The sequence below is a fragment of the Phoca vitulina genome, unplaced genomic scaffold, assembly GCF_004348235.1.
Source record: "Phoca vitulina isolate PV1807 unplaced genomic scaffold, GSC_HSeal_1.0 scaffold22, whole genome shotgun sequence".
Lineage (NCBI taxonomy): Eukaryota > Metazoa > Chordata > Mammalia > Carnivora > Phocidae > Phoca > Phoca vitulina.
In genome coordinates this window covers 1,137,646-1,152,865 of record NW_022589725.1, presented here as the reverse complement: position 1 = coordinate 1,152,865, position 15,220 = coordinate 1,137,646, and the positions used below count along the sequence as shown (strand labels likewise).

Genomic DNA, 15,220 nt, shown 5'->3' with positions numbered 1-15,220 from the left:
TTATCTTCTTTGTTGGTCTATTAGCTATAACTCTTTGTTTTATGTTAGTGGTTGCATTAGGGTTTGGGTTTATGGTATCAATCTTTAATACAACAGTTCTTCCATTTATCTCCACCCAGCCTTTATGCTGTTGTGATGCATTTTACTTTTTTGTCTGTTATAAGCCCCACAATACACTGTTGTTTGTGTTAATCAGCCAAACTCTTTTAGAGAGAGACATAAGTAATAATTTTAAAAACCTTACATATTTACCATGTAGTTATAATTTCTGATGTTCTTCATTCCTTTGTGTAGATCCTAATTTCCACCTGGTAGCCTTTTCCTTAAAATTTTTAAATTTAAACTTTTTTTTTTTTTTAAGATTTTATTTATTTATTTGACAGAGAGACAGCGAGAGAAGGAACACAAGCAGGGGGAGTGGGAGAGGGAGAAGCAGGCTTCCTGCAGAGCAGAAAGCCCGATGTGGGGCTCGATCCCAGGACACCGGGATCATGACCCGAGCAGAAGGCAGGTGCCTAACGACTGAGCCACCCAGGCGCCCCTTAAATTTAAATTTTTAAATTAACTTGTGTAGTTCTGCTAGATATGAATTCTTTCAGCTTCTGTATTTCTGGAATTTTTGTTTCTTTTTTGCCTTCATTTTTGAAAGGTTTTTGCTGGGCGTAAGAATTCTGGTTGATAGGGTTTGTTTGTTTTTCCTTTCGTGTGTGTGTGTGTGTGTGTGTGTGTGTGTGTGTGTGTATAACTTTTTTTTTTTTTTGAAGTGTTCCCAGTGGGAAGTCTGATGTCCTTCTTATCTTTGTTCAATGTGCAGAATGTCTTTTTTTTTATCCTTTCTTAAAAAAGAGCTTTCTCTTTATTGCTGATTTTGAGCAGTTTGATTATCATGTGCCTTGGTGCACTTCTCTTCATGTTTATTGTGTTTGGGTTTGTGGGGCTTCTTGGATCTGTGGGTTTATAGTTTTCATTGTGTTTAAGTTTTGGGTCATTATTACTTTTAAATTTTTTTTCTTGTCTTTCCTTCTTCTTCCTCCCAGAGATTGCAGCTGCCCATGCACTAAAGCCATATTGGTAAATCCTCTAAACTTTTTCTTTTTTTCCTCTTGACTTTTATTAATAGATGGTGATACTTCTCTTAATCCTCCTATTCCAATTTTTGAGTTCTACATTCCATTTCTTCAGCCCTTTCTCCTCTGAGTTCTCCAACTAGGATCTCCATGTTATTGCTTTGCCTTTGGTTGGGTAATTTTGTTTTTGACTGTATAATTTTGCTATAAATGTGAACTATTAAATTTATTTAAACATTATATCTTCAAACCAATTATTTCTACTTTGTTCTTTTTAATTGCCACTTGATTCTGTCTTATATTATAACAACACTTATTTTTTAGAAAATATTACTCATCTATTTTAAACTATTCCTCTGTATCCATACATTTTCAATCACTTCAGTAGCCTCTCAAGATCTAGGATGAGGAGGATAACAGAAACCCATGCTAGTTCTCTGTCTTATCAATGGTATAACATTTTGAATTTATTAACCTATATAATACTTCCTATGTTCTATAGAAATACTCAAATTTTTTTCCTAGCAATTAACCAATCTTAATTTAGATTTCTTTATTATAAAAAGTTAGAACTTATAACCCCACAGTTTGACAAAAAAAGGTAAGTTTGACAGAGTGGGAGGTTATAAAATACAATGATGTGCTCATGCAGTATAAAACTTAAGTGTGGTGTGTGTGTGTATATATCAAAAATTGGGACTCCCTTTGACGAATCTATGCCTAGAATATATTTCAAAATATAATCAAGATGTATATATAAGCTATTCTTGGTGTTCTTAGCAATAACCGAAATACAACTCAAATATCCAAGTAGAACACTGGCCCAATCAATAACGACCCTGTCACAAAGTAAAATACATAATATATAAAATATACATATTAGTTTTACTGATATATATAAATATACATACTGATATGTATCAGTAAAATTGATGAACCAGATTTATATTTACTCATATAAAGACCCCCAATTTTGTTGTTCAAAGGAAAACACTTAAAGTATAATCACTTTCACAAGTTGCTAGATCTATACAGAGCTATTTTAAAGAACCTTAAGGAAAATCAAGCTTTGGTCCCTGCTTAGAATTTCATGTGATTCTCTTTAGATTCTTTAAGCTTTTCTGTTTTGGTAATTACAATTTTAACTACTTTTTTTTTTTTTTTTTTTAACAGTCACAAATATAAGTATTTCAAATTTACAGAAATTTTTCATGGGCCACATGTTGATCACCTAAATTCTTGTACTTGGAGAACACGTCTCATTCCTCCACCCCCACTTCCTGTCCTATCTCTCTGAAGTTCCCAGTCACTGAGACGTTCTCTTCTCCTGTACCCTACTTACTAATGATCTTGATGTTTGTTGTAATGCCTGGATTTAATTTTATTTTCCTCCTATTGTTTTCCTACTAGCATGTCAGCCAGCACTAGTGAATTATCATGCCCTTAATGAATCTGAGAATATTGTCAGACAAAGCTCTCACCATGCTAAATATAAAAAAAATTGTACTTCTGTCCAGTGTTATGAATGTGAGGACTGCAGCATGTCTTTCAACCATATCTCCCATCTTACTGGACATCAGAGAATTCACAAGGTAGAGAAAGCCCACAGACAGGGTGAGAACACAAAGGCCTTTAGGCATTGCTCATCATTTACAACACTCCAAAGAATTTATATTCTAGATCAATACTTGGAGTGTAACCAATGTGGCAAAACCTTTAACAGCACTTCCAAGTTTATTCAACACCAGAACGTGCACAGTGGACTGAAGCCATACAGTTGTGGTGTGTGTCAGAAGGCCTTCAGGTTTCTCTCCTCCTTTAAGACCCACGAGAATTTCACATCGGCAAGAGACCGAACCTGATTCTCCATCACAAACCTCCCACTCAAAAGAAACTCTTTACCTGTAAGTCTTGTGGGAGGGCCTTTGACAGTTTCTCAGAAAAAATGCAACACCAAAAAATTCATATTAGAAAGAAATATTACACGTGTAATTATTGTAAAAAGGACTTCAGTCCATACTCGAAATTTATCCTACATCAAAGAGTTCATACTGGAGAGAGACCCTACAAATGTAACGACTGTGAGAAATCCTACAAAAGCAGCTCAAATCTTAAAAAACATCAGAAAATTCATACTGGAGAGAGGCCCTTTTCATGTAATGAATGTAAAAAGACCTTTACCCAGCACATAGATCTTCAACGTCATCAACACATCCATACTGGAGAGAAACACTACATGTGTAGCAGTTGTAAAAAGACCTTTGTCCGTTTCTCAGATCTAACTCAACATCGAAGAACTCATACCGGAGAGAGCCCTTACCAGTGTAATGTTTGTAAAAAAACCTTTAAATATCACTCAAACCTTACTAAAGATCAGAAAATTCATTCTGAAGAGAAGCCTTTTACATGTGACGAATGCCAAAAGACCTTTCGCTATTGCTCAGACTTTCATCGACATAAAAACATTCACACCAAAGAGAAACTCTATAAATGTAATGAATGTCAGAAGGTTTTTAACAATAATTCAAATCTTCATAAACACAAGAAAATCCATACCGGGGAGAAACCTTTTGTATGTGATCAATGTGGAAAAGCTTTTAGCTTAAACTCAAAACTTACTCGACATCAGAAAACTCATGATAAAAAGAAACCCTAAAAATACAGAAGATGCAGAAAGGCATTTAGAAAGCACTTACCTTTGGGTTCAATCTCCAATTCTAACAAAAGAGATCAATGTGGAAAGGTTTTTAGTCAAAGCCCAATTCTGTGTAAAATATTTGAGAAATAGAAATAAGTATATGGTGAAGAAACAGGGAGATGTGATTAGAAATGTACTTATATTGCACGGACTTGCTTCTTCGAGCAAAAATGGCTAAATGTGTTCAACCGGAACTTGAAATTGGATAAGGCTGTTCCTATCATGAGAAGTAGGCTAAGAGATGGAGCAAAAAGGACATTTATTTTGTTGTCTGTTCATATTCTGTTTTCACTGGATGAATAAAAAGTGTATTTTCAATGGAGGCAGCTGTCTAAAAATGTAAACTTTTGTAGGGAGATGATGCAACGCGAATCTAAGCATAAATAAGGAAAACAAAAGCCTTCTCTTTGGAATCACAACTATCAGAAAAGAAGAAACTTTGCCAGGGGACAGTGAAAAATGAAAAGCTAATCATGACTAAAGAAGCTAAAGGATAAAGAGTTAAGAGGGTAGACATGAGAAATATAAAGGTCACTGGTTGCGGGGTAGGGGGGCGGTGAGGGCTTCTGCTGTTAGTCTGAATGGATAGAACTCTGGAACTCCCAGCTTCCCTGAATAGTTAGCACCATCCTTAGATGTATTTAGACAACCAAAAAGGGGTGGACAGATTGCACCAATTCTAGTTAGATTCAGGACACGGAGAATCTATTACTTGTAGTGTTATTTGAAATAAGTTGATTTCCTGTATGCTTTAATGAATAAATGCTAAGTTTTCTAGTATATGCTAACACTGGTGTATAATGTTGAATCCATTCAGGCCTTGGGTCAGAAATCTAATTACACTTCCCTCCATCTGTTCCTATCACCACTGTGGCAACTTGGCCACGTTCAGCCAAGTGGGACAGGAGTGGTCTCACAAGTCTGTTTAAGGACTGGCCCCAATGCACAGAAAGTGATGGGAAGACAACATTCAGTTTCTTCTTTGCAGGGGGAGTCATTCTCACCTCTCTCTGCTTTCCCAGATATTACAGTGGCTGCCACAGAACTAAATTGTTGTGATCCCCAGATGTGGCCCCTCCTTGTCCTATTACGTGTTTATCTCTAAGAAAGTGACATATATATAGGTTACCTTTTGCAAAAAGACCCCTTATAGCTTTAAAGGTTAAGTTATATATAAGCTGAAAATGCAACTGAATTAAGTTTTAAAATGAGTACAGAAGAAACATTATCAATACAACTATGGAAATAGAAGTGGTTGTTGGGATAAAGAGAAAAAATTGGGCACTGGACTCCTTACTAATTCTGGTTCTTAAAATTCTAGGTTAGAGTTAAAACTAAACAGGAACTATTTCATGTGTTTCAAATCTTAAGATTTCCAACATGGCTCCTATCAGGGTCAAATTGATAATTCTAAAGTCTGTATTAGAAGAAGAGAAAAGAAAGAAGCTTCATAGAACAGACTAGAACAGCTTGTTCTGAAAAGTCTAGAACTCCAAATTTGCCATCACTAGACTCAATAGAAACCTAGATCTCAATAAAAAATTCTTAACATCTATTCTTTGGATCTGCTGCCATGTTTCCTGGGGGCTACCACTAATTATAAGCCATAATTCTCCAATTATATGAAAAAGAAAAAATAAAAGGCTAGCCATTATGCAAAAGTTAGCCTATTTAAGACACTGTAAGAATTCCAGCACAAATTTTTATTTTCTGTTTATTTCCAACTGGATTTTAATAACAAAACCATATGAGATATTTATATCATTTAAGTAACTGGAGTTGTTGGTATGATAAAGAAGGGAGAAATTATAAATGCTTGTATTTAAGCTTAAAATGTCATCTGAACACTAACCTAGTGTATATACAGCTAATGTTTTTGTTTTTACTCATTAAATCCTTATTTACATTGAGTTTTCATCGTCACACATTTGAGGATATAATCTGTTTGTGGGTTGACTTAGGTTTAAGTCTTAACCCCCATGTGCAGGGGGTTTCTCCATTACTCTCACACGACTACCACACTCATGACACTTCTGACACCAGCTGTGGGGGGAGGAAGGGCTCCCACACCAAGCAATTCTGTGACGTGAGCCAGGTGTCCTATAATTTAGCTCAATTCTGATGCTATTTACTTGGAGATAAGATAGTGTCAGATCCTATGGGTCAAGGGCTCAGTCCCACAGGACTGCCCCCCCCCCGTGCCAATCACAAGTCCAGCTTGTCACGTGTGCTGACCCATCAGCTATAAATCAGAGGTCTATGGCCCCTTCTACAGTTTGATTAATTTGGTAGCACAGATCATAAAACCCAGGAAAAGTTTACTGCTGCTTACCAGTTTATTATAAAAAAATAACAAAGGGTACAGATGAACATCCTACTGGAAGAGAGGTGTAGGACCAAGTATGTGAGAGAAGAGGTATGGGGCTTCCATGTCCTTTCTGGGGGCACCACTCTCCCAGCACCCCCATATGTTCATCAACCTGGAAGGTCTCCAAAGCCCATGCGATTGGGATTTTTAAGGAGGCCTCATTGTGTAGGCATGATGGATCATTAACTCAATTTTCAGCCCCTCTCCCCTCTCTGGAGAATGGGGTGTGGGCTGAAAATTCCAAGCTTCTAACCATGGCTTAGTCTTTCTGGTGACTATCCCCCAACCAGGAGCCCACCAAGAGCCCCCTCATTAAAAGAAAAGACACCACTGTCAGCTATGAGACTCTAAAGGATTTGGGAGCTCTGTGCCAGGAACTGGGAGCAGAAATCAATATACATCTTTTCTATTCTCTCACACCCTGGTACCTGCAAATGTGACCTTATTTAGGAATAAAACCTTTGCAGATATAACCAAGATGAGGTCAAAAGCCAGTCAATGATAATTACTATTAGATGAATGTTTTAACTTTATTAAAGATTAAATTATCTCTGTGAAGACCATTCAACTTGCACAGAATGCAAAATTGGAGTAAGTACACAGCATACTGTAATCTGTGTACACCATACAAGCAATGTTGGATATTTACATGAAATCAGTTGCTACCTCTCAGACGATTTGGGGATTCGGGGGGGAGGGTCTAAATTTAAAAATTAGCAAACTAGATTATCATGGGCTACAAGAGTATCCATGTAATACCTTCATAGACAGGAAATCTGCCGGCTGCTAAGTCTGTCTCTATTACACATTCTGAGGAAATAACCACAGGATGGGCCTGTGGTTCAACTGATGGAAATAAATCCTTTGCGAGGTAGACTCAGGCCCAAACTCCATCTGTCTCGTGACCATTACAGAAGTCCCTACTCTGACATGGCGGTGTTTGGGAATCAAAGAATTAGCATTATATTGGAGCCAACACCTAATGACCCTTGGAGGTCCGAGTATTTCCCTTTCTCCAGGGCATAGTTACGCTGGTAAATAACCACAGCTCCCTCTAGGAAGGCCTGGAGGAAGACTCACACTGTTTCCTATGGGTACATTGCAGGCCCTTATTCAAAGGTCCTCCCTGAAGCTACTTTGGGCCTAGGAGTGGACTTAGGTTTGGGAACTGAAGAAGGTACAGTGAATCTCCACTATAATCACTCATCAGGCTTCTGTCCGGGAGACCCAGACATTTTCCACTTGTATGTCAAGCTATACCTTAGAAGGCTGCCCATATTCGAGTCTCCATGACCAATTAGCCGTCACCAGCAGGCCAAAATCCTCCGATTACCACTCTGCCCTAAGGCATGTTATGATCACTGTCCACTGTGTCTCCAAGGGTTGGATGCTGACACCTGGCCTCTGCCACTCCAGGATCTTATTATTTCCATTCTGACAGTCTGTTTCCTGGGGCCACTTCTGGCACCAAATATGCAATCAGTCCTGTTAGGAAGCAGTGCATTCAAAAGGCATGAAAGAAAATGGGATGTAGAGATTCTTTACAAGTGTGGGCAGGGCTGGGGGAAACTGACAAGGATGGTGGGGGACACACAGGGCTAGCAACAGGGGGAAGTGTCCACTGTTCCTACCTTGAAGAGGACAGGGGAGTGTGATGACTTTGTAATGTGTCACGTTGGCTTGGCTGAGCTATATTCCCCAGAATTCCCTTCCCTGTACATTTCCAGTGAGGTCTTAGGTGAAATTTGGAAGGGTGGAGGTGGAGAAGTAGTTATCAGAGTCCATTTGAGCCGCTGTGACACAATGTCACAGACTGGGTAGCTTACAAGCCACAGAAATTTATTTCTCCAAGTTCTGGAGGCTGAGAAGTCCAAGATGAAGGTTCTTCTGGTGAGGGCTCTCTTCCTGGTTCACAGCTGGGGCCTTCCCACTGTGCCCTCACATGGTGGAAGGGGAGAAGGGTCTCTGTGAGGGTCTCTTTCTTTTTCTGAAAATTTTTAAGTTTTTTAAAAAAGATTTTATTTATTTATTTGAGAGGTGAGAGAGAGAGAATGAGCACGAGTGGGGGGGAGGGGCAGAGGGAGAGGGAGAAGCAGACTCCTCACTGAGCAGGGCAACAGACACGGGGCTCGATCCCAGGGGGTCTCTTCCATAGGAACACGGATCCCACATTATCTCCCAAAGGCCCTACTCCCTAATACCATCACCTTTGTGGGCAAGGATTCAGCATATAAATTTGGGGAGGATGCATTCACATCATAGCAGCTGTCATTTGGTTTTTTTGCTCAGAAAGGCTTCTGTAGCTCACATATGTTGTTGCTTATCTGCTGGCTCTCCTTGCTGGCATGGGTCAGTAGACAGGCTGCTCTACCTTCCCCAGTACACCCCTCCCTCGAGCTACCAGGCCATTTCTCTTACCTTTAGTACAACTTCTTGAAAGAGTTGTTTGTATTCATTGCTCCCCGTGTGTCTCCTGCCATCGTTCTTGAAACCACTCCATTTATGCTGTGATTACCTGTGGTAGCCAGCCTCTAAGATGGCCCCAGTAGTCCCCACCTCCTGCTTTCCTGCCTTTGTGGGGTCCCCTCCCACCTAATATCAAGGTGGGTCTGTGTGACCAATACAGCACGGGGATTATGATAGTTATCACTTCCACAGCCAGGCTAAAGGGAAACTGTGGCTTCTGCCTTGCTCTCTCTTGGGTCCCTCACTCTGGGGATTGCCAGTCATCATGTGGTGAGGCCACTAAAGAAGCTCTATGAAGAGGTCAAGTGACGAAGAACGGAGGCCTCCAGCTAACAGCCATGCAAGGGAGCCATGTTGGAAGTGCACCCTTCAGCCCCAGTCAAGTCTGGAAATGACTGTGACTCTGATCAACATCTTGATGGCTAACTCATGAAAGACCCTGAGCCAGAACCACCTCCGTTGCTTCCAGATTCCTGAACTACAGAAACTCAGTGAGATAATCAATGTTGGTTGCTGTCTTTAAGTTGCGAAGTTTGGGGCAATTCGTTACACAGCAATAGATAACTAATATTACCCTGCGTTATGGGTTGAAGCACTAACCCCCAACACCTCAGGATGTGACCTTATTTGCAGCTTAATTAGTTAAGATGAGGTCATACTGGAGTAGAGTGGGCCCTGGTCCAATGCGACTAGAATCTTTACATAAAGGGGAAATTTGGACAGAGACGTGCAGGAAGGGAGAATGCCACGTGAAGACTGGGTGATGCTCTCATGAGCCACGGAACTACCAGAATGCAGGAGAGAGGCCTGGGGCACATTCTTCCCAAGAACCTTCAGAAGGGAGCAAGGCCCTGCAATCCCTCGTCCTCAGACTTCTAGACTTCAGAACTGTGGTACAATAGATTTCTGTTGTTCCAAACCACCCAGTTTATGGTACTTGTTATGGCCCCCGTAGAAAACAAATATACCCTCCATGCAATGTCCTTTTTTTGCCTTTGGCTACTTTTAAGATTTTTCTCTTTATTAAATTTGGCTTTGATTTTTACATGTCTTGAAATTTGACTTTGATGTGCCTTGTGGTTTTGTTTTTACCCTGCTTGGGGTTCAGTGAATTTCTTGGATTTGTAGATTTACCGTTTCTATCAGATTTGAAAAACATTCTTCCCAACACATAGTTTTTCCATCTGTATAATGTTAAATATAAACAGTAAAGAAAAACAATACAGTAATGGGCAGAATCTTGTGTTGCCACAGAACCCAAAGCAAGCAGGGAAGCAGAAGGCATAACTGGACAGACAGCTAACATGCAGACCTTTAGCACATGAAAATTTCTGAAACATACAAAGCAAGAAAGTACTAGAACTGAGGGGAAAATATAGACAACTTTGGTACAATTTAAGAAAAAAATTCCATCAATAAAGAATATAGTTTTTTTGTTTTTTTTAGGTAGGCCCCATGCCCAGCATGGAGCCCAGTGTGGGGCTCAAACTCATGACCCTGATATTAAGACCCAAGCTGAGATCAAGAGTCAGATGTTTAACCAACTGAGCCACCCGGGCACCCCAAGAATATAGTTTTAAAGTGAAAGATAATAAAATCCATTCTCAATAGCAACCAAGGCTTTGAAGTAACTATGAGTAAGTTTCAAAAAAAAGAGCAACACACACACATATAGACACACGTACATTTACATATATGTACATATTCATAATACATGCCTACACACCTGCGGATGTATACATATGCCAATTTTACCACTTGGATAAACCCGCTTCATCTTCCCTGGGGCAGAATGCACAATGTGGCAGAGGCCAGGAACGGGCTTAGGGAAAAATCCCACTCATGGACATGAGGATTTGAAGGAAAAACATCTCCTACTAACTTAATGGCAATCCTGCCTTCCTGCATGTATACATCCAACGTAATTCTAATTGGCATTACAGAGGCCTTTTTTTTCCCTCAGAATTTGGTAAGCGAATTCTAAAGAACACTTCAATGAACACATTTATTAGAAAAAAGAAACAGAAACAGGAACCCTGTCTGTTGACATATTCAAACCACTGACAGAATAGGGGTGAGTGGATACCAAGCAACACCAACACCAGGGGGACCAACCCTTTCTGGATTCAAACACCATCAGCATTCTCTTTACTACTCAAATCTGCTTCTCTCTGCATTTTTCTTTTCCTACTGCAATTGCTCTTTTCTTGACTTGGCTGCAGGGAGCTTCAGGATCACATATTAGCTGTCCTGTGTCTCTCTCTCATCACAAAAGTCCCACGAGGGCTTTGGTGAGCTCGGCTTTATCAAATGCTTACCTGTGGCATTCCCACTGTGGGGCCTGGGGGGTGGAGTACCAGGAAGTCCTCTTAGTTGGCGCCTCTGCAGATAAAGGGGTAAGAATCTGTTACTAAAAGGCTAAGGAGTCCGGGAAGACAAAACCAACCTGTCTAATCTGAGCATTGAAAACACCATAAATTGAAAGATTGTAAATTAATTATCGTAGGAACAATTGATACCGATTTGTAATGAAATAAGGTTAGATCCTCACACCTCATCACATATATTGTCAAGTAACAGAGTGGAGAAGACTTGACTAATTTCACTTAAATAACGTTTCATTATTTTAAAAGGGAGGCACACTTGGCATAAAGTCTGATTGTGGAATGTTTTAATAACTCACACTGAATGTTTCACCACATGGATTAAACACACTCTATTTCTCTCCTGTGTGAGTTCTCTGATGTTGTAATAAGGGCTGATATATGGCAGAAAAATGTCTCACATTAATTGCATTTATAAGATTTCGCTCCTCTGTGCATTTTTATAAGGCTTTAGCATTCTGTAAATTATTTGATGTGTTACTTTGTTGGTCATTGCTTCTCCGGAATTTACCCCTTAGGAGCTTTCTGATGTAAAAGGAAGTTTGATTTGTGGCACAATGTTCTCTTGCATTTATTACATTCGTAGGGTTTCTCCCCTGTGTGTATTTTCTGATGTTCAGTAAGAGTCCTCAGCCGACGGTAGGTTTTTCCACATTCACTCCATTCATAGGGTTTCTCTCCTGTGTGAATTCTCCGATGTACTCTGAAGGCTGACTTACGGCAGGAGGATTTCCCACATTTGTTACAACCATGTAGTTTCTCCCCAGTGTGAGTTCACTGATATTCAATGAAGGAGAACTTCTGGGAGAAGGTTTTCCCACATTTGTTACACTCCTCGGGTCTCTCTCCTGTGTGTGTCCTCTGATGGTGAGTGAGGGCTGACTTCTGGCAGCAGGTTCTCACACATTCAACACACGCGTACGGTCTCTTCCGTGTTCAACAAGGTGTGAGTTTTTGCTGATGGCATCCCCATGTTCATTACACTCAAAGAGATTCTCCTTTGTGTGTGTTCTCTTATGTTTGTTGCGGTCTGACTTCACCATGAATGTTCTACCACATTTATTAAACACACCATGTTTCTCTCCTATGTGAGTTCTCTGATGTATAGTGAGAGTGGACTCATGACAGAGAAATGTCCCACATTCATTACATATGGAAGATTTCTCTCCTCTGTGAGTTATCTGATGTGCAATGAAGGCCAATTTAGCACACAGAAATTTTCCACATTGACTACATTCATAGGGTTTCTCCCCTGTATGAGTTCTCTATGTACAACTAGGGTGGGCTTCTTAGAAAAGGTTTTGCTACATTCACTGCATTCATTTGATTTCCTTTCTGCACACACCCTCTTCTGTGTAATGAGCTGCCCTTCTGAAGAAGGTTTCCCCCCATTTATGACAGTCAAGAGGTTGTTATTTCAAAGTCTGAATGTTCTGGTGCAGAATAAAGTCTTCATTTTGACTTTTGGCTTTCCTAACTGGATCATATTTGTGGTTTTTGTTTTGTTTTGTTTTTTTACTCCAGAATGACTTTTCTCACACTTAGAGTGGTAGTTTCCTATAGCCACTGTATTCATCAGGAATCTTTTTAAAATAGCTTTTCAGGGGTGCCTGGGTGGCTCAGTTGCTTAGGCGTCTGCCTTCCACTTGGGTCATGATCTCGGGGTCCTGGGATCGAGCTCCACATCGGGCTCTTTGCTTAGTGAGGAGTCTGCCTCTCCCTCTGCCCCTCCCCAACACTTGTGTTCTCTCTCCCTCTCTGTCTCAAATAAATAAATAAAATCTTAAAAACAAACAATTTAAAAAAATTTTTAAATAGCTTTTCATCACAACAATTACTTCTGAATTAGTTTTCAAATTGGCTCCACAGGGATCATATTTGTAGGATATTTTTCTTGAGGGAACAATATTCATGCCCAGATTAAATGTTTTCCCAAATACATTATTTCTTTCTGTAATCAGTGTTTTATTATTGAGGCATAAAATTTGCCTCAAATGCTGCTTTGGATTTCCTTGTCTTTCTCTAAGACATCACCAACTTCTAGGAAAGAGCACAATTAACAGTAACTTGTGAGCCCTTACACATTTGCTATGAAATGAGAGTTACAACTGCCTTGCAGTGGGGGATTCGACTTCAGGCCCAGCCTCCCAGAATTAAGGACATTTCAAGGGCAAAATCTCCTCTGTGGTTGATTTAGGGGAAAACAAAACCAAAAACCAAACCAAAACCAAACCCCCACTCAACCCCCCAGCCTGTTTCATAGGGTGAAGGGAAGAGGAAACTACCTTTGGCACAGAACAAGTAAGACAGTCACAGGGAACAGTGAGCACAAAGCAAACTGCGGGTAAGGCTGACAGAGGCCTGAGTAAGATAGGCAGGAGTCGAGGAAGCACTTGGAGAAGACAGGGAGACAGTGAGACCTGGACACACAGACCTCACTGACCCTTGTCAGTAGGACAAAGAAACAAAAAGCAGGTGTGAATCTGAAATTTTGGCAGTGACACGGGAACTCTGGAATTTGCACAAATTAAAAGGAGAATGTGGGCTGAGCAGGGCGGGGACTACGGTGAGGCAAGCATGACGTCTAGAGCACGTGCATGACCCTGAGAGAGTGAGTGTTTTCTTAAATTTGTGCCCGAGACACCTTGTTTGCCTCACCATAGTCCCCACCCTCGTGGGGCTGAGAATGGAAAGTGAAACTGCAATTTCTCAGTTAAAGGATAGAGAGAAAAATGGAAAGTAACTAGTCAGATCATGTAAATCAAGCAAGATTTCTTTTTCTTTTTTAGAGGTGGGGAGGGGAAAAAGGACAGAGAGAATCTTAAGCAGACTCTGTGCAGAGCGCGGAGCCCAACGTGGAGCTTGATCTCACAACCCAGAGATCGTGACCTGAGCTGAAATCAAAAGTCGGACGCTTGACCGACTGAGCCACCCAGGCGCCCCAAGATTTATTTCTCTCAAGATGGATCTATGAATGTCTGAATATACAACAAGTCTATGACAACGGCCAGTGGGGGGGTGGTCAGGTAGGCAACAGAGAATGCCACAGAAATAATGTGCAAGGTACGGTGAAGGAGGGACTGGGTTCCGGGGATACGTAACTTAGTGGCAAAAATCTTTATAAATTTTTCAATTAAAGAGAAGAGTACATTTATTTGGGGATGATGTTTTATGTATCTGCAGCATGACAATGATCTAATCCTCCATTACCTCCCAAGGTCTGGGGCCTATAAAAAGAGATTCCTGAGAAACATTACAAAGATGCCAACTATGATCAGTAACGGCTTTGGAACTCTCCTTTCCACTGATTTCCACCTACTCTGATCAGTTACTCACCTGGGTAGTTCTGACCTGAGAATTCCTCCACTATCCACGGCTCTTCTCCTTGCCCCAGTTTGAAGATCACATCTGGTTTGCTAACATGATACCCTGTTAATGGGAAATAACACAGAACTTGGACCAAGCTCTTTGGACTTCAGGGACTCTGAAGGATGAAGAGAGCACAGCTTTAGAAGCTACGTGATGAGGATGCCCAGCAATTCATCAATAAAGCTAGAACATTTGGAGGAAGGTTGGGAGGGGCAGTGGATACACACACACAGTTCTACTGCCTAAATCATCTTTCTTCCTGATGCTCAAGGCTAAATAATTAAATTCAACATGTTTTTGTGACACAGAGCAAATGCATGCTCTTGGGAGCTAAACAGGGAAGCTGCACTCACCCACGGAGACCAGCTGTCTGTAGTTTTCCAGAATCACAGCCCTGTCCAGGAACCTCCGAGCAGGACACAGTTGCTGCCACTCCTCCCGGGTGAAGTCCACAGTCAGGTCCTTGGATGAAACTGATCTCTGAAAGAATATGTTCAATCCAAGGTGAATAGAATCCCATTGGATTCCTGGGGTGCTCCCTACCCTTCACTTTGTAGACTGCTGTTGTGAATAGTGGAAATCCATAGAGATATTTGTTAGCAAGAACTGGAGTCTTATGATCAAATTTATATTTTAGAAGCAATGCTCTAGAGTACAGGGGTCAGCAAACTACAGTCTGTGGGTCAAATCCAGCCCACTGGGAGCCAAATTAGGCCATGCCCACTGGTCGACACATTACCAACCTGCCTTCACACCACAGTGACTGTGTTGAGTGGATGTGACAGAGACCATGTGGCCCTTTGAAACAATGTGTGCTCTCCCCAACCCTAGAAAAATGGCAAATGGCTTAAAGGTCAAATTAGAGGGA

At 40.7% G+C, this 15,220-nt stretch overlaps 1 protein-coding gene across 1 annotated transcript in view; it reads right to left on the bottom strand.

Annotated features, from left to right (window-relative positions):
- The window catches only part of ZNF334 (zinc finger protein 334), a 73,092-nt gene that overhangs the window by 51,461 nt on the left and 6,411 nt on the right, over window positions 1–15,220 (bottom strand). The window contains exons 3-5 of the mRNA XM_032419188.1: window positions 14,706–14,832; window positions 14,320–14,412; window positions 10,918–10,981 (exon numbers count right to left, since the gene is read on the bottom strand). Of these exons, the coding sequence (XP_032275079.1) occupies window positions 10,918–10,981; window positions 14,320–14,412; window positions 14,706–14,832 (284 nt within the window). The remainder of the gene's footprint in view (window positions 1–10,917; window positions 10,982–14,319; window positions 14,413–14,705; window positions 14,833–15,220) is intronic.